Source organism: Podarcis vaucheri (genome assembly GCF_965113315.1).
Source record: "Podarcis vaucheri genome assembly, chromosome: 10".
In the NCBI taxonomy this organism is placed as follows: domain Eukaryota; kingdom Metazoa; phylum Chordata; class Lepidosauria; order Squamata; family Lacertidae; genus Podarcis; species Podarcis vaucheri.
Genome location: NC_138748.1, coordinates 70,832,340 through 70,856,148, shown reverse-complemented (window position 1 = coordinate 70,856,148; position 23,809 = coordinate 70,832,340). Strand labels below are relative to the sequence as shown.

Here is a 23,809-nt window from a genome sequence, read left to right as displayed (position 1 = left end):
CTTCCAACAATTTTCTGCTGAACCCCACACTCACCCGGAAGGGGCTCTTGGGAACGTTGACTCCTCCCCAGCTGATGATGATGGTGTGCTTGATGGCCTTGGTGGGGACGTAGACGCAGGAGAAAGTGCCATCACCGTTGTCCTTGATTTTGATGTCAATGGGGACGCCTTCTGCATCCTGGAAAGAAAAGGCGTCTCGTGTAAACAGCAGGCTGCCGGGTTCACTCTCTCTGCCACCCTCTGGAGCGGCCAAGAAATGACTCTGGAAGTCTCATATGCAGAAATGGCAAGGCTAACCAAGGGACCCCTGACCATGAGGTCCAGTCATGGACAACTCTGGGGTTGCGGCGCTCATCTCGCTTTACTGGCCGAGGGAGCCGGCGTACAGCTTCCGGGTCATGTGGCCAGCATGACTAAGCCGCTTCTGGCGAACCCGAGCAGCGCACGGAAACGCCGTTTACCTTCCCGCCAGAGCAGTACCTATTTATCCACTTGCACTTTGACGTGCTTTCAAACTGCTAGGTTGGCAGGAGCAGGGACTGAGCAACGGGAGCTCACCCCGTCACGGGGATTCAAACTGCCGACCTTCTGATCAGCAAGTCCTAGGCTCTGTGGCTTAACCCACAGCGCCACCCGCGTCCCTTAAGTTCAACAAGGAATGACATAATTTCATAGAATATATTAAAGAACGCTGCAAACGTGCTTTAAAACGATAAAGGATAAAACTGAAGCGTACTAATTTTAGATAAAGGTAATTAGATGAACTTTAAAAACGGAAGATAAATTTTGGAAGCCAAGGGGTGGGGTGAAGTTTGGGGTTTCAGGGAACCCCATAAAGGTACTGATATGAATTGTGGCTTAATGTAAAAAAGTATGTTTGTGTGTGTGCAAAAAATTGTTTTCTTTTTGAAACTTCGAAAATAAAATTGAAGAAAGAAAAGAAATTATGCTGGAAGTCGTCCACATTTCCCCCCACCTTTCGAAATCAATATTGTGTCCCAAATCCTGAGCCCAACTTATCATAACACTTTTTACCTCTTCGTCCTTTGTATTCCACTCTAATAATATCTTATACATTTTTGACAGTATTTTTCTTTTATTCTGCCTCAATTTTTGATTTACTACTTGCAAATCCATTACTTTTAACATCCTCTCTAAACAAACCTTGCAACTGGTGATACTGCAAGCAGTCAGTTAATTTCCCTCTCAACTCTTCAAATGTTTTCAGCTTTAATTTACCATCCACTTCCACTAACAATTCTAATTATGCTGGAAGTCAGGGACCAAAGTTGGTTCAGGAAATAGCATCCCAGAGTGACCAGCTTTGCAATAACAAAACACAGATGAGGAGTCAGTACACCTGGCTTGCCACTTACCTGGGCGTAGATCTTGAGTTCTGCTTTCCCTGCCCCTCTGGCATCAATGGTGAACTCTGCTGGCTTGTTCACAATGCAGCCGACGGGCTCCAGCCCTGGACCGAATGCTTTTACCTGGTGCAAAGAGGCAGAGGAGGGAGTTAGGGGAGACGCGAGCAACCTCAGGGCGCTGTTTGACATAGAATCATAGAATCATAGAGTTGGAAGAGACCACAAGGGCCATCGAGTCCAACCCCCTGCCAAGCAGGAAACACCATCAGAGCACGCCTGACATATGGTTGTCAAGCCTCTGCTTAAAGACCTCCAAAGGAGGAGACTCCACCACACTCCTTGGCAGCAAATTCCACTGTCGAACAGCTCTTACTGTCAGGAAGTTCTTCCTAATGTTTAGGTCGAATCTTCTTTCTTGTAGTTTGGATCCATGGCTCCGTGTCCGCTTCTCTGGAGCAGCAGAAAACAACCTTTCTCCCTCCTCTATGTAACATCCTTTTCTATATTTGAACATGGCTATCATATCACCCCTTAACCTCCTCTTCTCCAGGCTAAACATGCCCAGCTCCCTTAGCCGTTCCTCATAAGGCATCGTTTCCAGGCCTTTGACCATTTTGGTTGCCCTCCTCTGGACACGTTCCAGTTTGTCAGTGTCCTTCTTGAATTGTGGTGCCCAGAACTGGACACAGTACTCCAGGTGTGGTCTGACCAGAGCAGAATACAGTGGCACTATTACTTCCCTTGATCTAGATGCTATACTCCTATTGATGCAGCCCAGAATTGCATTGGCTTTTTTAGCTGCCGCGTCACACTGTTGGCTCATGTCAAGTTTGTGGTCAACCAAGACTCCTAGATCCTTCTGACATGTACTGCTCTCAAGCCAGGTGTCACCCATCTTGTATTTGTGCCTCTCATTTTTTTTGACAACCATCAGGCGTCTGCACCTCCTGCAAAAGGTTGCAGTAAATGCTTTTGAATACCAGTTGCTGGAAACCGCAGGACGGGAGGGGGGTCTTGTGTTCGAATCCTGATTTGGCCACTATGAGATCAGGAAGCTGGACTGGGGGGCGGGCATTGGCCTGGCCAAGAAGGCTCCCCTGATTACTCCTTCCATCCGGGTTCTGACCCACAAGGAGTCTCGCAAGGAACCAAAGAACGTGATAGCGATTGCCACGGACGGTTACCTCCGACCGGGCCGACTGGGTAGCGCCTACCTTCTCTGGGAAGTACTCGTTGGTGGCGGGCAGGATGTGAGCGATGAAGGGGCTGTCTTTGATGTCCTCGTCATCGCAGATCACGTGCACGGCGTACTCGCCCGGCTCGGTCGGCCAGTAGCGGACATCGCAAGAGCCGTCGCCCTTGTCGTCGCATTCGATCTTGGCCTGAGAGGGACCCTCAATGGAGAAGCCTGCAGGGAAGGAGAGAGAGAGGGCAGGTTAGGCTGAGAGCAGATCACCAAGCCACGGTTTCCTGGGCTGCCCGCAACCCACATCACTGTAGCACACTGAAAAGAAAGATTGAAACAAACATCCCGGATTTCGGTTTGATGAGGCCCTCAGCTACTGAAGGTAATGGGGCCCTTTATATGTCCAGCTGCCCTTTGCCAACAACAAATGGTCACTGTTTTAGGGTTGAATAGGGATGTGGGTGGCTCTGTGGGTTAAACCACTGAGCCTCTTAGACTTGCCGATCGGAAGGTCGGCAGTTCGAATCCCTGCAACGGGGTGAGCTCCCATTGATCAGTCCCTGCTTCTGCCCACCTAGCAGTTCGAAAACATGTCAAAGTGCAAGTAGATAAATAGGTGCAGCTCCGGCTGGAAGGTAAATGGCGTTTCCATGCGCTGCTCTGGTTTGCCAGAAGCGGCTTAGTCCTCCTGGCCACATGACCCGCAAGCTGTATGCCGGCTCCTTCGGCCAATAAAGCGAGATGAGCGCCGCAACCCCAGAGTCGGCCACGACTGGACCTAATGGTCAGGGGTTCCTTTACCTTTACCTTTACAGTTTTGTAACATGCAGAAAATAACATATGTTGATAAACCAGAGAGAGGAGCTGAGGGAAGTCGGGGGGGTTATGTTTTGGGGGAGGAGGGAGGGAAAAAATAGGGAGGGGGGAGAAGGATGATATGTTTTTTGATAAAATGTTATGTTGAAATTACTAATAAAAAAATTAACAAAACAAAACAAAACTGAGAAATGCCCCCCCCAACCGCATCCAGCCTAAGCCACCTTGCCCCCGCTGTGACTTACCAAGGGTGCCCACTTCTGTGCCAATTGCCTCAACAACGAAATCTGCCGACTTGCCCACCACGCCAGTCTCCAAGCCAGGGCCCCAGGCCCTGACCTTCTGCACTCCAGCCTCTGGACCCACCAGCACCTCAAAGGGACTGGAGGGGACGGGAAAGAAAAACAGTTAAGTCCATGCCATGACAATGCGGAACAGAAAAAGGTACATGAGGCATATATGGTGGAACTGTTTAAACATCAAACAATTTTGGGAATCAATGCATAATGAAATGAAAAAAAATGTTTAGATATTCATTTAGGAAAACATCAGAAGGTGAAGGCAGTGAAGGTCCTGTGTGAGTGTCTGGAGGCGGTTGGAGGATGGATGGCGGCTAATAGATTGAGGTTCAATCCTGACAAGACAGAAGGACTGTTTTGGGGGGAAAGGAGGCGGGCAGGTGTGGAGGATTCCCTGGTCCTGAATGGGGCAACTGTGCCCCTGAAGGACCAGGTGCACAGCCTGGGAGTCATTCTGGACTCACAGCTGTCCATGGAGGGGCAGGTCAATTCTGTGTCCAGGGCGGCTGTTTACCAGCTCCATCTGGTATGCAGGATGAGACCCTCCCTGCCCGCAAACTGTCTCGCCAGACTGGTCCATGCTCTGGTTATCTCCCGCTTGGATTACTGCAATGCGCTCTATGTGGGGCTACCTTTGAAGGTGACCCGGAAACTGCAATTAATCCAGAATGTGGCAGCTAGACTGGTGACTGGGAGCGGCCGCCGAGACCACATAACACCGGTCCTGAGAGATCTGCATTGGCTCCCAGTACGTTTCCGAGCACAATTCAAAGTGTTGGTGCTGACCTTTAAAGCCCTAAACGGCCTCAGCCCAGGAAACCTGAAGGAGCGTCTCCACCCCCATCTTTCAGCCCGGACACTGAGGTCCAGCTCCGAGGGCCTTCTGGCGGTTCCCTCATTGCGAGAAGTGAGGTTACAGGGAACCAGGCAGAGGGCCTTCTCGGTGGGGGTGCCTGCCCTGTGGAACGCCCTCCCACCAGATGTGAAGGAAATAAGCAGCTACCCTATCTTTAAAAGACATCTGAAGGCAGCCCTGTTTAGGGAAGTTTTTAATATTTAATGCTGTATTGTTTTTAACACTCGATTGGGAGCCGCCCAGAGTGGCTGGGGAAACTCAGCCAGATGGGCGGGGTATAAATAATAAATTATTATTATTATATATTCTATTGGGAATAGTGCCAGGAAGTCTAAAGGAAGAGGACAAGACATTATATTTATATGCAACAGTAACCGCAAGGCTATTGATTGCGAAAAATTGGAAAAGTGGTATAATACCGACAAAAACAGAGTAGCTTGCCAAATTATTGGTGTATTACAATATATCCAAAACAATGGGAGAAATCGGAAGGATCTCAAAAGACGAGGACTGGAAGGTGTTTAAAGGATATTTGCAAAATCATATTGAGAAATCAGAACTGTTAGAATAAATAAGTTCCGTTATAAATACTGAAATACTAAATAAGATGGATAACAATGTGTAAGAGAAAAAGAAGGAGAAAGTTGGTTTAAAAGTGTGTGAAAGAAAGTAATAGAAGTGGAAAGAAATTGCAATTGAGTAGATTGGAAGTCTAACACAAGGGTGGGGTGAGGGGTGAGGGGTGGTAGTGGGAAAAGGAAGTATGTGTGGGATTGAGTGTGGGTATGTATGAATATTTTTAAGGATTGTATGAAATGTATGTCTGTTTGTATATTCGTAATATGTATGTATTAATGTTGAATAATAATACAGTGGTGCCTCGCAAGACGAAAAGAATCCGTTCTGTGATTCTCTACGTCTAGCGGTTTTTTCGTCTTGCGAAGCAAGCCCATTGACAGATTAGCGAATTAGCGCTATTAGCAGCTTTTAGCGGCTTATCGGCTTATCGGATCAGCTGATAAGCGGCTTAGCGGCTTAGAAAAAGGGGGGGAACCCGCAGGAACTTGCAAGACATTTTCGTCTTGCGAAGCAAGCCCATAGGAGATTCGTTTTGTGAAGCACCTGCAAAACGGAAGACTCTTTCGTCTAGCAAGTTTTCCGTCTTGCGAGGCATTCGTCTTGCGGGGCACCACTGTAATCTAAAAAGTCCATGCCACACCAAGACTGGGAGCCAGTCTTGAAAGCTGGAACCAGCCACCCTAGAATCCACAAGCACCCTAAAGGAAACTCAAATTGAGTTTTGTTCCATAAAAACACGTGCAAAAGATTTTTCTCATTTTGCAGAATTCATAGAACACCCATGGAATTGTAGAGTTGAGCACTATCTAGTCCTTCTAGGCTGCAGAGAGTTCACTAGACATTTCCCTTTTCAATGAAATGTTGTTGTATACTGCCCTTCATCAAAAGATCTCAGGAATTTGTTTGAAAATGGGAGGTTTTCAAAGAATATTTGAAATATAAATATAGTAGTTTAAACTCGGTTGCAGCATTCGAGGAACTTTAGTAACAGTTGAAAGCCAGATATAAAAATTAAGATATATTAAGAAAAAGTTTAATTCTGATTAAAGTGTGTATTGGCAATAAGTTATATGAAATCAAAATATGGAATAGACAGGAGGTTCGGTCTTTAGTGTTAAGACCAATTTATGTCTCACTGTTTGTTAAGAAAATTCAGTATCTATTGTTATTCCTGTGTGTAATTTTGTATTTGTGTTTTCACTTTTTTCTTTTCTTGCTGTATGAAGAAGAAGAAGAAGAAGAAGAAGAAGAAGAAGAAGAAGATCATCTCAGGGTGAGTCACAATATAAAAAAACAAAATAAAGCACAAATAAATAGCTAGAACAGAAGCAACAAAACCATAACCCTAAGCAAACACATTATAGTACTATAGTACTAATCAGGCTGCGGAATATTAATCAGCCAAATATTTTCACATCGATGAGGGCTAGAAGCTTGCTTTGAGAAAGAAAGGCAGCCGGGATTCTCAAGAGTATAAATTTCGCTTGCCTCTGGCACCGTTTCTGCACGCACAGGATCGTGCCCTGGCCCACACGGCGTTTTTCTTACCTCCTCGGGATGGCATAGCCGCCCCATGTGATGGACACCACATATTTCCCGGGGACAGTCGGGTAGTAGTCGCATTCGTACACCCCGTCGCCAACGTCCCGAACCTTCACCGGCTCCTCAGTGCCTTCTGCGAAAAAGGGGCGGGAGCAAAGATGTGAATGGCAGGGACACGGGAACCTGGGCATGTACAAAGTGCCCAGCCAATCGAGCGATTGGTTGGCTCGACTGGATCACATTTGCAACCCGAGCGTCCACTGTACATGTTAATATGTAAAAATCAAATAAATTTCCGTATTTTTCCCTCCATAAGACGCACTTTTTTCTTCCTAAAAAGTAAGGGGAAATGTCTGTGCGTGTTATGGAGCGAATGCCTGCGGATGGTGGGAGGGATCCTGCTGCAGTCGCGAGAACAGGATCCATGGTTCCCCTTCCTTCCCTCCTCCGTGGCTCACTTTGAAGCAGCCAAGCGCGAGAGGAGCCGCTTACATGGGTGTAAGCAGCTCCTGTCTGGTTGGCTGCTTTAAAGCGAGCGTGCTCTCTTTCCTTCCCTCCTCCCCGCTCACCTCGCTGAAAACCTCCTTCTCCACCCACCCCACGCGTGCTCCTTGTCCCTTCAGTGCTTTTCCTGCCCTCCCCACTTAAAACGTGGTTACAAATCATGGATCCACATGGATCCTCAGGATTTTTGCACTGGGTCACCCCAAGTTCACCATCAGATCACATAGCATGTCCATGGCTACAGCCTGCACCAAAAAAACCCACATCCACTGTTTTGTGGGGCCGCAATGGCGCAAAAACATGGCTAGAAAGCACGGATCCACATGGATTCTCAGGATTTTTGCATTGGGCGAACCCAAACTCGCCGTCAAATCACATGGCCACAGCATGAACCACAAAAATCATATAGCCGCTGTTTCGTTCAGAATATTTTTTTTTCTTGTTTTCCTCCTCTAAAAACTATGGTCAGGTGCATCTTATGGAGCGAAAATACGGTAATCTGAAAAGAAAGGGTAGCGCCAGCCTCGATTGGGGCGGATTTCCCAGCACTTACTTGGTCCCTTGACCACGACTTTCAGCTCCCCGGTGCCAGCGCCTTTAGTGTACACCTTGAAATCAGCCACCTCCTTCACTCGCACTCCCTTGGGCTGGAGCCCACGACCCATAGCCCGGCAGGCGTTGGGGCTGCATGCTGCAGAGGAGGAGAGAAAAGGCGCAGGTTAGCAGGATCAGGCCACACAGTTCACTCTCCACGCTCCTGGCTTCGTCAGATCCGCAGCCACGCTCTCCGAGAGGGCTGGGATCCGGCAGGCAGGGCCCGCAAAGAGCGCCACACGCCTGCCACACGCAAAATGTTGCCAAGGTACCCGGGGCCAGCCAAGCACCGCGCCGCCGCCCAGGTGCTATGGGTAAGGGGCCACCCGAACAGACATTTGCACACCCAGGGCCGGGTCAGCTCGAAAGAGACCCTCCATGCAGCGCCTTGCGAGCAAGACAAGCAGAAGGGGCGGCAGCAGAGGAGATCCAGCCTGATTGAAGAACCAGCTATTCCCTCTGAAAAAGAGAACCCCTTTCCAGAATGTGGCAGCTAGACTGGTGACTAGGAGCAGCCGCTGAGACCACATAACACCGGTCTTGAAAGACCTACATTGGCTCCCAGTACGTTTCCAAGCACAATTCAAAGTGTTGGTGCTGACCTTTAAAGCCCTAAACAGCCTCAGTCCAGTATACCTGAAGGAGCGTCTCCACCCCCATTGTTCAGGCCGGACACCTGAGGTCCAGCGCGGAGGGCCTTCTGGTGGTTCCCTCACTGCGAGAAGCCAAGTTACAGGGAACCAGGCAGAGGGCCTTCTCGGTGGTGGCGCCCGCTCTGTGGAACACCCTCCCATCAGATGTCAGAGAGATAAACAACTATGTGACATTTAGAAAACATCTGAAGGCTGTTCAGGGAAGTTTTTAATGTGTGACATCTTGATGTATTTTTAATTTTTGTTGGAAGCTGCCCAGAGTGGCTGGGGAAACCCAGCCATATGGGCGGGGTACAGATAATAAATTATTATTATTATTATTATTATTATTATTATTATTATTATTATTACTCTAGCTGGAGTTTCTCGGGCATTGGGCATGGGTTTCCCTTTCTATCTTTTGTTTAAAACTGTGTAAGTCACAAGGGGTACCCTACGTCAGCTGCCCACAGCTCCGTGGGGTCATCACTGACCCACGTTTGCAAGCGAAACTACAAAAACAAAACAAGCTGTTTCGGTTCAGAAAGGGGCAGCCCAAATGATCAATGGGATGCAGGAACTGGAGAAAGGTTGCAGCATACAGGACATTTTAGCTTGTTCTTGGGAAGGGTTTGTACCAACACCTGACCAATGAGGAATTTGTCAGCAAATGGCAGAAAACCATGGCTAGAAAAGCCACCTCTATTGGTCTGTCACCCCCCGCAACTTTATTACCTGGGTTATGAAGCCGCCCTAAAAACGTTAAAGCAAAGATTATGGGATAATGCACACAGTGACTTGCGATCTCGATCACACGCAGTCTGTTGTCCGTTGGCAGTAGGAGTACAATACAGTGGTGCCTCGCAAGACGAAGAGAATCCGTTCTGTGATTCTCTTCGTCTTGCGGTTTTTTCGTCTTGCAAAGCAAGCCCATTGAAGGATTAGCGCTATTAGAGGCTTTTGGCGGCTTATCTGCTGATCGGATCAGCTGATAAGCAGCTTAGTGGCTTAGAAAAAGGGGGGGAGGGAAAAAACCAGCAGGAACTCGCAAGACACTGTCGTCTTGCGAAGCAAGCCCATAGGAAATTCGTTTTGCGAAGCACCTCCAAAACGGAAAACTCTTTCGTCTAGCGAGTTTTCCGTCTTGCGAGGCATTCGTCTTGCGGGGCACCACTGTATGGGCATGTCTTTAAGTTAACACCTTACATTAAAAACCTGACAGTACCAAATTATCGAAGGCTTTTCACCAAAGCCAGACTAAACGTCTTTCCTTCTGCAGTGTTGGATGGCAGGTTGAGAGGAGTTCCCTACCAGGACAGACTTTGCTCGTGTGCTCAAGACATCGATTCCATAAAACATATTTTGCTGCACTGTGCAAAATATGAGCAAGCCAGGGCTGAACTGATATTACCCTTGCTGGTACCTTTCCCAGGAAAATCAGAGTCTCACTATGTCAGGTTCCTATTGGAAGACCGGACAAACGCCAGAACATTAGCAGTGACGAAGTTTTTATCGGTGGTTGCAAGAACCAATGATCCCTATCTTTAAGTCTGAACAAAATGCTTGTTTAACCCGGAGGTAGGCTGTCTGAATTCTGCATTGCTTTGTAACGATTTGTTTGGTCTCTGGACCGTAATAAAGATTAATTGATTAGCTTAGAAACAAGGTGAGTAATTGGGGGCACGACAGAGGTGCGTAAAAATAAACATGGAGATCGTGGGAGCGAGAAAATGTTTCCTTCCTCTCTCATAACGTCAGAACTCACGGACATCCAGTGAAGCTAAATGCTGGGAGGTTAAGGTTAAACTGCGGAACTCCCTGCCACAGCATTGGTGACCGACTTGGGAGGGCTTTAAAAGAGGACTATACAAATTCATGGAGGAAAGGGCTATCAATGGCTCCTAGACATGCTGGCTATGCTTCTGAATTCCTAGTGAATGAAAATCACAGAAGGGGAGAGGGGTCTTGAGTTCAGATCCTGCTCATGGGTTTCGCATTGGGGCCTCTGGTTGACCCTGTGAGAACAGGATATTGGACTAGGTGGGTCAGGGGCCTGACCCAGCAGTCTCTTTTAATGTCCTTATTATTCCCCAGAAACCCGCTTTGCAGAGAATCACGAGCGCTTAAACCACCTTCTCTTGTACCTAGTTTTGTAATCTTCCATCTTTTTCCGATTCAGGACTCACCTGGAACCCAAGCATGCACCCGGGCACCCATTTCTTAACTTTTTAATCACATGCCCTTACGCTGACCGTGCTGCAATGACTCCAGAATCGGGGCCACGACCCGGTAATGGCCAGATGGAAGATCAATGGCCTCGAGCCCTAGACCATATTCGGGGTCCTTCTCCCCAGTTGTATCAGGCAAGCACATTTAAAGGATATTTACAGGTACAAAATAGGGGAAAGAAGGACATTGAGGGTTGATGGAGGGGAAGATGGAGGGGAATGAATTAGCAATGATGGTTTAGTGCAGGAACAGCCAACCTGGTCTCCCCGTGCCCCGAGGTGCTGTGGGACTCCCACCCACCTTACAAATTGTTGGCCATGCTGGCAGTGGCTGATGGAAGTCAGAGGGTGGATGTGGGCATGTTCAGGGTGACAGGAGAGGATATATCGTTTATTCATATCCTTCCAAACTTGCACTAGCAAGTTCCTTTACTCGGCAGAGTTTACATGCCCCCTTTTTACATGCACAGCAGATAGCTTGTTGCAGGCTCGTGTGAGCCTCTCACTATTCTACAGTTCAATCTGTCTCAGATTGAATTGTACGTTCCTGGTAAGGAGCGTCTTCACCCCCATCGTTCTGCCCGGAGGCTAAGGTCCAGCTCCGAGGGCCTTCTGGTGGTTCCTTCCCTGTGAGAAGTGAGGTTACAGGGAACCAGGCAGAGGGCCTTCTTGGTGGTGGCACCCGTCCTGAGGAACGCCCTCCCATCTGATGTCAAAGAGAAAAATAACTACCAGACTTTTAGAAGACATCTGAAGGCAGCCCTCTTTAGGGAAGCTTTTAATGTTTAACAGACCACTGTATTTTAATCTTTTGTTGGAAGCCGCCCAGAGTGGCTGGGGAAACCCAGCCAGATGGGCGGGGTATAAATAATAAATTCTATTCTATTCTATTCTATTCTATTCTATTCTATTCTATTCTATTCTATTCTATTCTATTCAAGTTCCCTTGAATCCCTCTTAAAAGAATAAAGACGCCACAATCTTATTCAAAGATGATAAAAGAAGTTTACTCACATCAGTTCACAGTTGGATCCCTGAAGGCAGACTTAGCTGAAAATATGTACATTGGATCTACCCCATATGGGGGAATAATCCCAGTGCTTCTGTTAGCTGAGAGCTAGCAGAGCAGTCCTAGCTAAAAGCCGGTCAAACGAAGAAGGAAGTCAAAAAGAGGGAGGTGTGCTGCGTGACTCTTCCTTTTGTTACCTGGACAGGTAAGGTCACGCCCAGCTTCTATCACATGCAAAAGGAAGTATGCTCCAGCCAGGAGGAACAGGAAGTTTCGACTGGCTGGACTAAACATTCCCTGGCATGTCTTCTCTAGCATTTTAAGGAATGCTGTACTTGACTGTCTCTCCTGGATCACATCCCATGGTGGATGGGTGCCCCTTAGACTGGCAGAGGAGGCGAAAGCCGCAGAGGCGCTTAGGGGAAAGGCTGCGGCTCGCAGGCGACACAGCAGCTCAAAGTGGAACATGCCGGTCCTTTGGTGCAGGCACATCTCTCAAATGCACGACCTCAAGTCCATGCCACAAGCGACAGGCACGTGGGAAAGGGGCAGCTACGGGGCAGGGCTTGGTTGGGGGCAGCACGATGCCATGCAGAACCCAAAACTCCTGAGGAAGGCACTGGGGTCAGCCTGATAGAGTTGCTGGGCTGGGACCCCCAAGCTGAGAAGGGGGGACCCCTTGCTTGAGGGTTATGGGGAAGCTTTCTCATATCCTTCCAGATCTAACAGATCTGTATTTTTTTTAACAAAATCCAATCCCTTATCCAACATAGGCAAGATGCTTCATAATATAATTTCAAATCTCGCAGAGAAAAACCTCCTCTTTCTTTAGTATCTGTAAGTAATTTATATTTAATTCTTCGTTTTTCCCCTCGCCACTTTGTTATTACTTTTTGCCATTCTTTGAAGTAACCCAACCCCCTTATTACCGGGATTGTTTGGAATAAAAATAACATTTCGGGCAGCACATTCATCTTTATATGGGGAGGCTTTCTCGCCTGGTATAGCCGGCAGTCAAAGCAGCTGAGGTCTTGCAAGGGCTTGTCTTTCACTGCCTTGCAAACCGCCTAGCAGTCTCTGTGGACGCAGGGCTGAAAACGTATGAGTCTTCTCCCCCTACCCCACAAACCAAGCAACCCAACAAACCAAACAGGAGTCTGGGTGGTCGGGACACGGTGGCTCTGCCCGATCCATGCCATTGCCGGGCCATCTCATGCCAGGAAGCGCGGGCGCAAGCGTGGCTTCGCCAGGCCTGCTCTTACTAACTTGGTTTTCGCGGCTTGGGCATGGTGGGGGGTGGGATTTTCTTGGCCTTGTCGGCGGGCGGGGTGCGGACGGACTGAGGGATGATCTGGAGGGGGGAGACGCCGGGCGGAGGCGGGGGGAACGGCGCTGGAGGGTCCGAGGAGAAAGGAGAGGATGAGTTAGTGATGTTTGATGCGGTGAGGAAGCAGGGAGAGCCCCAGGCCCAGCTAGAAGCCTCCCCCCCCCAAAAGCAGACAGACTGCCTCAGTTTGCCCATCTGTGTAATGGGAATGCTGATCTCCTAGTCATTTACCTACGGCAAGCATGGGGAAACCAGGGTTTAATATTTTGATTTTGTCCTGTGAACCGGCCAGAGACCTCCGGGTCTAGGGCGGTGTATAAACTCAATTAAGAAAATTCAGTAAAGAAGAACGAAAACTCAGGCATCCTAATTTGGCCCGCAAGGCTGTTTTCCCCAACCCTAATTCAAGGTGGGGCTGCAAAAGTAGCAAAAGAGGTACCCGGAGCATGCTAAAAGTACACTCCCCATTCTTCCTCCGAAGTTGAATCCCCTGAAATCAGGTGATTGACAAGTGGGCACTTTTGAGTCAAAAGGGGGAGCCAGCTCTGGATTCAACCCACTGGGGAGATCCAGTTCCCCACCCCGGGGGAAGCCTTGCACAGAACAGTCAGACATCTGCCTCTGAGCTTGCACAGAGTGTGTTCACTTCCCAGGAAGGAACCACACCCTATCCCCAAATAGCCAGGATTAAGAGGGGAAGAGCTTTCAAGCCTGCTAACTTGCGGGGAGACCTTGAGAAAGTCACTGTCCTTCGGACTCAGTTTGCAGATCTGTAAAATGGCCACAGAAGCCCCAAGGCTCAGAAGTAGGTCCCATCTAGCTCAGTCAAATTCAGGCCCTAGCAGCCTAAGAACCGACCTCAGAGGGCTGTTGTGCGGCGATCCCAAAGAGGATACGAAACGGCAAAGGTTTTGCAGGTTAAAACACACAGTGTTTTTTTTGGGGGGGAGAGGGCTTGTGAGAAAATGAGGACTAAGGCTAGAGAACGGAGCTCAGCTGTGTGCCCAGGGGAATGCTCTTGTCAGGAAATTTCTGGTGTGCCAGATTCCTGTTTTTCAGTGCAAAGAAGAGAGGGGAGCTGGCTGCGAGATTCCAGACCTTTCCGCAGACGTGCTTCCTAGGAACGTGCAAAATGGACTATATTCGTGCCCGAACAGAGATTTGAACCCAGATCTCCGTGGATCCAACGTTCTAACAACTATACCACACGGGCTCCCCTTGATGACGGCGATTTAATTTATTAATTTATCACCCCACACACAATTCTCCTCTTCCCCTTTCAATTTTCACGACAACCCTGTGCGGTAGGGTAGCTTAGGCTGAGAGGCAGGGACTGGTCACCCGCTGACCAAGGGGAGAGGGGAGCGATTTGAACCCTTGTCTTTCCCGGGTCCTAGTCCGAAACGCTCTAACCACTCCCCCACGCTGCCTCGCCGCTCTCAGACCGCAAAGGCTTCTTTCTGCTGGATGAGTGTTAAGGGAATGATTAGGGTGGCATTTTGGAGGCAAAAGACAGGCATGGAAATGTGGAGGGGGGGAGGAAGGAAGGAAGGAAGGAAGGAAGGAAGGAAGGAAGGAAGGAAGGAAGGAAGGAGGGGAAAGGAAGCGTTAGGCGGCCTTACCTTCTGAGATGTTGACGGTGAAGGGGCTTTTGGGGATCTGAGCCCCCGCAAAGGTGACGTAAAGGGTGTGTGGACCCTCCAGGACGGGGTGATAAGTGCAGCGGAAAATACTGTCGCCCTTGTCCTCCAATACCACCTCCACGGTGTCGCGGCGGCCCTGGGGGTCCACGATCACCACGCCCACATCTCCAGTCCCCGCACCTGTCGGGCAGAGGCGGAATGAGGGGCACAGCTCCGGATCCAACCCTCACACACACACCACCCACTCCATCTAGTGTTTGACCCGTGTCCTCACATTGGGGTTGGGCTGGATGACCTCTGGGGGACCCTTCCAACTTTACAGTTCGAGGACTCGGGCTGTCGGAAGAATCGTGTGCCGGATGCCCCCCTCCCTTCCAACAGATGTCAGTCCTCTCCACAACCTTCCGGCCGTCCCCCCTCCCCGGACAAGGGCCACGATCCGCGCTTCAAAGGGCTGCTGGGATATTGGGGTTGCCAAGTGAGGAGCGCCCCAGACCCTGAGATCTCAGAGACCGAAACTGAGAGCTATGGGTCGCCCCGAGTGATGTCACAGGGAAGAGCCCTGGTGATGTCATTGGGAAAGACCCTGGAGAAGGAGGTTAATTGGGAATAAGGAGCGGATGACTCGGCCCGCCAGATGTTTTAGGACTACAACTCCCATCATCCCTGACCACTGGTCCTGTTAGCTAGGGATCATGGGAGTTGTAGTCCCAAAAACATCTGGAAGGGCTGAGTTTGCCTATGCCTGGTCTAAGCTATTCTTTGCATCCATCTCCTGCTGAGCTGAAGTTTGCAAGCTACACACACAATCTTCTTAAATAATAATTATTACAGTCATACCCTGGGTTGAAGTTGCTTCAGGTAGAGCGGTTTCGGGTCGCTCTCCGTGGCGACCCAGAAGTAACGGGACGCGTTGCTTCCGGGTTTCACCGCTCGCGCATGCGCAGGCAGTCAAAATGACATTGCGCCCATGCACGGAAGTGGCAAATCGTGACCCGCGCAGGCGCAGACACGGGTTGCATTCGCTTCTGGACGTGAATGGGGCTCCGGAACGGATCCCGTTCGTATCCAGAGCTACAAAGGTAAAGGTAAAGGGACCCCTGACCATTAGGTCCAGTCGTGGCCAACTCTGGGGTTGCGGCGCTCATCTCGCTTTACTGGCCGAGGGAACCGGCGTACAGCTTCTGGGTCATGTGGCCAGCATGACTAAGCCGCTTCTGGCAAACCAGAGCAGTGCACGGAAACGCCGTTTACCTTCCAGCCTGAGTGGTACCTATTTATCTACTTGCACTTGGACGTGCTTTTGAACTGCTAAGTTGGCAGGAGCAGGGACCGAGCAACGGGAGCTCACCCCGTCGCGGGGATTCGAACCGCCGACCTTCTGATCGGCAAGTCCTAGGCTCTGCGGTTTAACCCACAGCGCCACCCGCGTCCAATCCAGAGGTACCACTATATTATTATTTTTTATTATTATTATTATTGGCACTCTCGCCCATCTGGGAGACAAAGCGCCCTCCCTTCCACCTGCAGTGGGGGCATCATACAGGCAAATTTGGAGACGTTCATGTCAAGAGCTAGCAGACTGGCAACCCTCGGGAGAAACGCCCATTGACGGCAATTAGCCATGGAGCTTCCACTTTCAAGGGCAGTCTACCTCGGATGTACTGGGGCCACTTAGTCGGGCAGGGCTGCCTAGAGGCTTCTCGGAGGCCTCTGCCTGGCCACTTACCTGCTGTGTAGATGTCAAAGTAGGTAGGCTTATGAGCCACGTTGCCCACGGGCTCCAGGCCTGGGCCCCGGGCCGTCACCTTGTTGGCATCGCCCAGCGCCATGCCCACGTTGACTTCGAAGGGGCTCTTGTCAATATTCTGCCCGGCGAAGAGCACCGTGACCTAGGGTGGGAAAGCAGGGAGGGGAAGAGGGTGATTTTTTGGGTATGGAGAGGGAAGCAGCCTGGACTGGCACACCCTGGCAAAAGGTCAGAAAGGGGCATAACAACGATCAAGGTTTGGAACAACGTTCCTGCGAGGAAAGATCCCTGCATTATGTGGGATTGGACATCTAAATCAGAACCAGTGAAGGCGGTGAAGGTCCTGTGTCTGGAGGCGGTTGGAGGATGGATGGCGGCTAACAGATTGAGGTTGAATCCTGACAAGACAGAAGGACTGTTTGGGGGGGGCAGGCAGGTGCGGGGGACTCCCTGTTCCTGAATGCGGTCACTGTGCCCCTGAAGGACCAGGTGCGCAGCCTGGGAGTTATTCTGGACTCACAGCTGTCCATGGAGGCGCAGGTCAGTTCTGTGTCCAGGGCAGCTGTCTACCAGCTCCATATGGTGCACAGGATGAGACCCTCCCTGCCCGCGGACTGTCTCGCCAGAGTGGTGCATGCTCTGGTTATCTCCCGCTTGGACTACTTCAATGCGCTCTACGTGGGGCTACCTTTGAAGGTGACCCGGAAACTACAACTAATCCAGAATGCAGCAGCTAGACTGGTGTCTGGGAGCGGCCGCCGAGACCACATAACACCGGTCCAAAAAAACCTACATTGGCTCCCAGTACGTTTCCGGGCACAATTCAAAGTGTTGGTGCTTTAAAGCTCTAAACGGCCTCAGTCCTGTAGACCTGAAGGAGCGTCTCCACCCCCATCGTTCAGCCCAGACTCTGAGGTCCCGCTCCGTGGGCCTTCTGGTGGTTCCCTCCCTGTGAGAAGTGAGGTTGCAGGGAACCAGACAGAGGGCCTTCTCGGTGGTGGCGCCTGCCCTGTGGAACGCCCTCCCATCTGATGTCAAGGAAATAAACAACTCCCAGACTTTTAGAAGACATCTGAAGGCAGCCCTGTTTAGGGAAGTTTTTAATCTTGATGTTTTATTCTGCTTTTAATCTGTTGGGAGCCGCCCAGAGTGGCTGGGAAACCTAGCCGGATGGGTGAGGTATAAATAAATTATTATTATTATTATTATTATTATTATTATTATTATTATTATTATTAGACCCTGGGGTCCCTTCCAGCTCTACTCTTCTCTGATTCCATGCTTACAGGAGAAGTGAGCATCTCACCTTATGCAAGCCAGCCACTTTTGGCACGTAGGAGACAGAATACGTCCGGTTCTTGTCGTTGTTGGCGACGACTTTGGCCTGGGTGGGCGAGGAACGAAAGCAGGAGACATTATTTCCTAGGAAGACCCACCCTCGCCCGTGTCCCTACTGCAGTGTCCCGCAATATAGGGCCTTGCATTTGTTGCTGGACTCTGGCGTGGGAAATGGCAAAGGATTATGGGAGTTGTAGTCCGTCAACAGCTGGGGGGGGGCTGCATGCTTCCCATCCTTGCTTGGTATTGCAAGAGTCCTTTGCCCATAAAACCTCCCATTTCAATTTGATTAGGTGCAGGACCCCACAAAACTCAGGGGCTTACAGGAGGGCAAGGAGAAGAGCATAAGGCATGAAATTAATGGACTATGCAGATCTAGATAAATTAACAGGAAGGATTCGAAACCTGTGGGACCAGAGATTCTTAGAAGACCGGAGTAAATATACGAACTATTTGTAAAGCAATTATAATAAACAGATTATGCTAGTAGGACTGCAAGAAGTTCTGTAAGGAGGACTCCTTGAAATATTGCAAGAAAGAACACGAAGAGAATTCTTAGTTAATGATAATTAAAAGTAACAGAGAAATGAAGAAATGAAGAACAAGCGATAAAGAACGGAAAATCTTCAGAGGTTGTTGACGCAAGTCTAAAATATTGTAGAAGGTAAGAAGTTATGTTAAATGATTGTTGGAAATGATATGTTAAAAAAAACAATAAAAATGTATTTTTTAAAAAAGGAGAAGAGCAGAAGGCTGCAGAGCCCAGTACCTCCTCTGTGTGGCCTTCGGGGTCTTCGATGTAGACCAGCACCTCTCCCAATCCTGCCTCGATGGTTTCCACTGTGAAATGGGCTGGTTTCAGCACCGTATTGCCGTGGGGCTCGATCCCTGTGCGGAAAGTCAGATACGTTAGCCGGGATACAGTAGATGGAACAACATCTCTTTCCAGTTCCCCAGTTCTCATAATTATTATTATTATTTTCCCCTTTTCTGAATCCTCGTAGAATCATAAAACCGTTCCAACCCCCTCCTCCACGAAAGATCAAGGATTCGTCCCGATCTGCTTGCGCAAACTTTGATTTCTCCCGGTCTCTGTTTAAGCCTTTTGCCTGATCTGCTTATTAAATCAGACGGTGAGCTGATTTGGCTGCTTCAGCTGAGATTTTGGCATCGCAGCGGGGTTAGACTACATGACATTTGGGGGGGACCCATCCCACTCAATGATTCTACGATTCTATGATCCAGATTAGTTTGTGGGCTCTTTAAACGCCTGCCTCAGCAATTCACTCATCCCATGCTTTTCAACGGAACTTCCCCATCAAATCTTTACAGTGGTGTCTCGCAAGACGAAAAGAATCCGTTCTGTGATTCTCTTCGTCTAGCGGTTTTTTCGTCTTGCAAAGCAAGCCCATTGACGGATTAGCGGATTAGCACTTTTAGCGGCTTTTAGCGGCTTATCTGCTGATCAGATCAGCTGATAAGCGGCTTAGCGGCTTAGAAAGGGGGGGAGGAAAAAAACCAGCAGGAACTCGCAAGACATTTTCGTCTTGCGAAGCAAGCCCATAGGAAATTTGTTTTGCGAAGCACCTCCAAAACGGAAAACTCTTTCGTCTAGCGAGTTTTCCGTCTTGCGAGGCATTCGTCTTGCGGGGCACCACTGTATTTTAAAGTGGGGTTTGTTTGTTTGTTTACTTGTTTGTTTGCCTTTGGGCAACAGACCCTTTTGATTCACTCTGCATTTGTAAACCCAAAGTGTTTGTTTGTTTGTTTGCCCTTGGGCAACAGAGCCCTTTAATTCACTTTGCATTTGTAAAGTGGCTGAATTACTCCTTTCAGGGATTCTACAGCTCTGACTCCGGCATCTCGCAGCGGGTTGGGATGGATGACCCTTGGGGGTCCCATTCTACGATTCTATGAAATGGAAAGAAGAGTCCAGAGGCCCCCGCTTTAGCTCCAGAACACAGAAGGCTTCTCGGGTTGATTGATCTGGATTGATCCCTTTCTTAAAGTGATGGGAGCAGGCCTTTTCCTGGTCATCCGGGAGTTGGGTGGAGAAGAGAGCAATTAATTCCCTTGGCCGTTGCTCTCTTGACTGCTTGGCCAGGGCTACTTACCTGGGCCATAGGCCTTGGCTTTCTTGGGGTTCAGTTGCTTGGAGCGCAGGGGAGCCCCTGGCTTCAGCTTGGCTTTGGGAAACTGAGACAGGTAGGTCATGACCGAATGCTCATCCACGTTGGGGTCCACGATCTCTTCGGGGGCAATCACCTGCGAGGAGAAGAAGTAATAATAATCATAATAGTAATAAATTTTATTTATACCCCGCCCTCCCTGGCCAGAGCCGGGCTCAGGGCGGCTAACACCAATAAAATTTCAGTAAAAACATAATAAGGAAAAAGAAAAAAAAAACAATTTAAAATGCAGGTTAAAATGCAGGCTCATTTTAAAAGTCAAAACCATAAGGGGAGAGAAACATAAGGGGCAGACTGAGCCCGAAACAAAGGCCAGACGGAACAGGCCCTGTGGAAAGATGTCAAGTCCTGCAGTGCCCTGGTCTCTTGGGACAGAGCGTTCCACCAAGTCGGGGCCAGTACTGAAAAGGCCATGTTATTCCGCCGAAGAGGAATAACACCCCTTCCCCACTAGTGGTTTTCCTCCCGCGTGCCAAAGCCGCTCCCTTCCCTGTTGCGTAACGGGCAGAAAGTCACCAGGCGAAGCACGAAAAGAGGCTTCGCCGGTTGGATTACCGCCTGCCAGACAACTTTTAAAGGCAGAGGGGAAAGGGTGGCTTTGGTCCAGAGAGCCCAGCCCTTCGGATGCCCCGTTTTTTTGCCAAGGTGGTACCTGGGGCACTCCCAGCCAGTCGTCCGCCTGCTGCATAGCTTCCCGGGCGTTTTCCACGGGCTGGTTAGGATCCCAGGTCTCCCAGTCCGGGCACAGGCCTATGGGAAGGAGAGATAAAGACAGGGTCAGACGGGCAGCGCCAGCCTTGGGGGCGCCTGCCAGGAGAGCCAGAGACAATAGGGGCATTGTGGCCACACTTGGCACAGATCGCCCGATCCAGCCGGAAAGGAACTGGATCCACTCCAGGATTTATCGTGAGCCGCCCCGGCTGCCGCGAAGAACCGGAACTGGATTGAGGAAGGGAGTGCAAAGGGGAGAAATAAGACACGGAACCGGATAAGGCTCAGCAGAAGGTGCCCATGGTTGGGGTCCAAAAGTGGGCGGAGCCTGAGCCAATCGGAGGCGGAGCCAACACACCCTGGCGTTGCCTCCCGCTGCTTCCCTGCTAAGTTGCGCAACTTTATTTAACATAATAATTACAAAATACAAGCAAAATACATACAAATACATACATACGGTACATATATTTTTCAGATAAGCACACCTATATAAAAAAGAACAGAAAAGAAAAAAGGAAGAAAAAAGAAAAAATAAGAAAAATTTATTCTACAAATATCTCCATAATAAAACTTCATTGATTGTCTTCCATCGCTTACATTGCACTTCCAATATACATTTGAAGCCGATTTGTATCTGTTATTCCGTATTTTTCCCATACAAATATTCTAATCGATAAGTTTTCTAAATCTTTCATAAATCTATTCTAAACGCAACCAACACCTTACACTTAATCCTTGTCTACAGAAGGGGAAGAAATGGAGGCAGTGAGAGATTTTACTTTCTTGGGCTCCACGATCACTGCAGAAGGTGACAGCAGCCACGAAATTAAAAGACGCCCGCTTCTTGGGAGAAAAGCGATGACAAACCTAGACAGCATCTTCAAAAGCAGAGGCATCACCTTGCTGACAAAGGTCCATATAGTTCAAGCTCTGGTTTTCCCAGTAGTGATGTATGGAAGTGAGAGCTGGACCATAAAGAAGGCTGATCCCCGAAGAATGGATGCTTTTGAATTCTGGTGCTGGAGGAGACTCTTGAGAGTCCCATGGACTGCAAGAAGATCAAACGTATCCATTCTTCAGGAAATCAGCCCTGAGTGCTCCCTGGAAGGACAGATCCTGAAGCTGAGGCTCCCAGACTTTGGCCACCTCATGAGAAGAGAAGACTCCCTGGAAAAGACCCTGATGTTGGGAAAGATGGAGGGCACAAGGAGAAGGGGACGATAGAGGACGAGATGGTTGGACAGCGTTCTCGAAGCTACAAAGATGAGTTTGACCAAACTGTGGGAGGCAGTGGAAGACAGGAGTGTCTGGCGTGCTCTGGTCCAGGGGGTCACGAAGAGTCGGACACGACTAAACGACTAAACAACAACACCTTACACTTAATCCTTGTCTACCTTCCATGGAGGTTTTTAAGCAGAGGTTGCATGGCCACCTGTTGTGTATGTTTTAGCTGAGATTCCTGCATTGAAGCAGGTTGGACTAGATGACCGCTAGGGGTCCCTTCCAATTCCAATTCCGTGATTCTGTGACTAGAAGGGCAGTGCCCTGTTTGCCTTTGTGGGACTCAACCTCCTGCAGCAGAGAAAGGAGCTAGAGGCCAGCGTTTGTGGAACAGACCCTGGGAATGATGTCACAGGAGGGACCCCCAAGGGCCATCTATTCCCCTGAAGTAAAAAATGAGGTCTAATAATAATAATAATAATAATAATAATAATAATAATTTATTTATATCCTGCCCATCTGGCTGGGCTTCCCCAGCCATTCTGGGCGGCTTCCAAAAAAAATATTAAAATACAAAAGCTTCCTTAAACTTCCCTTCAGATGTCTTCTAAAAGTTGTATTGTTGTTCTCTTTGACATCTGGTGGGAGGGCATTCCACAGGGCAGGTGCCACCACCGAGAAGGCCCTCTGCCTGGTTCCCTGTAACTTCGCTTCTTGCAGAGAGGGAACCACCAGAAGGCCCTTGGCGCTGGACCTCAGTGTCCGGGCAGAACGATGGAGGTGGAGACGCTCCTTCAGGTATACTGGACCGAGGCCGTTTAGGGCTTTAAAGGTCAGCACCAACACTCCGAATTGTGCTCGGAAACGTACTGGGAGCCAATGTAGGTCTTTCAAGACTGATGTTATGTGGTCTCAGCGGCCGCTCCCAGTCACCAGTCTAGCTGCCGCATTCTGGATTAGTTGTAGTTTCCGCGTCACCTTCAAAGGTAGCCCCACGTAGAGCGCATTGCAGTAGTTCAAGCAGGAGATAACCAGAGCATGCACCACTCTGGCAAGACAGTCCGCAGGCAGATAGGGTTTCATCCTGTGCACCAGATGGAGCTGGTAAACAGCTGCCCTGGACATGGATTTGACCTGCGCCTCCATGGACCGCTGTGAGTCCAGAATGACTCCCGGGCTGCGCACCTGGTCCAGGGGCACAGTTACCCCTTCAGGACCAGGGAGACCTCCACACCTGCCCACCCCCTGTCCCCCAGAAACAGAACTTCTGTCTTGTAAGGATTCAATCTCAATCTGTTAGCCGCCATCCATCCTCCATATAATAAATGTTCATAAATGTACCAAGCAAACACGTACATCAATATATAAACCACATGTCTGAAGCAGCACAGGAAAACAGCCACGAAGCCATTTTGGCTCCCAAACTGACCAGGACTATAACCTAACAGTGTAGGTTATGGTAGTTTGTTTGATTTTTCTGTTATTTGTTTGTTTGATTGTATGTTTGTTTACTTGTCTGTACATCTCATAAATGTATTTATTTCAAATTACTAAGGATATAGGGACGCGGGTGGCGCTGTGGGTTAAACCACAGAGCCTAGGACTTGCCGATCAGAAGGTCGGTGGTTCGAATCCCCACGACGGGGTGAACTCCCATTGCTCAGTCCCAGCTCCTGCCAACCTAGCAGTTCAAAAGCACGTCAAAGTGCAAGTAGATAAATAGGTACCACTCCGGCGGGAAGGTAAACTGTGTTTCCGTGTGCTGCTCTAGTTCGCCAGAAGCGGCTTAGTCCTGCTGGCCACATGACCCGGAAGCTGTACGCCGGCTCCCTCGGCCTGTAAAGCGAGATGAGTGCCACAACCCCAGTCTTGTCCGCGACTGGACCTAATGGTCAAGGGTCCCTTTACCTTTTACTAAGGATATATTTAAAAAATGCACCTCTGGGTCATTTGTGGAGCCTGCCTGGTGTTTTTACATGAGTAGAATGTGTGCTTTTATTTAAAATGCATCTCTGGGT

The 23,809-nt window shown here is 49.3% G+C and overlaps 1 protein-coding gene across 4 annotated transcripts in view; it reads right to left on the bottom strand.

The window, feature by feature from the left end:
- The window catches only part of FLNC (filamin C), a 132,580-nt gene that overhangs the window by 61,661 nt on the left and 47,110 nt on the right, over nucleotides 1–23,809 (bottom strand). For 2 of the 4 annotated variants that reach the window (XM_082238677.1, XM_082238678.1), the window contains exons 3-15: nucleotides 20,512–20,609; nucleotides 19,785–19,935; nucleotides 18,440–18,558; nucleotides 17,639–17,716; nucleotides 16,312–16,474; nucleotides 14,562–14,762; nucleotides 12,879–13,004; nucleotides 7,703–7,840; nucleotides 6,652–6,778; nucleotides 3,615–3,751; nucleotides 2,582–2,775; nucleotides 1,377–1,490; nucleotides 35–178 (exon numbers count right to left, since the gene is read on the bottom strand). In XM_082238677.1, coding sequence (XP_082094803.1) covers nucleotides 35–178; nucleotides 1,377–1,490; nucleotides 2,582–2,775; nucleotides 3,615–3,751; nucleotides 6,652–6,778; nucleotides 7,703–7,840; nucleotides 12,879–13,004; nucleotides 14,562–14,762; nucleotides 16,312–16,474; nucleotides 17,639–17,716; nucleotides 18,440–18,558; nucleotides 19,785–19,935; nucleotides 20,512–20,609 — 1,790 coding nt within the window. The remainder of the gene's footprint in view (nucleotides 1–34; nucleotides 179–1,376; nucleotides 1,491–2,581; nucleotides 2,776–3,614; nucleotides 3,752–6,651; nucleotides 6,779–7,702; nucleotides 7,841–12,878; nucleotides 13,005–14,561; nucleotides 14,763–16,311; nucleotides 16,475–17,638; nucleotides 17,717–18,439; nucleotides 18,559–19,784; nucleotides 19,936–20,511; nucleotides 20,610–23,809) is intronic. The other 2 variants (XM_082238679.1, XM_082238680.1) reach the window with 1 other exon arrangement.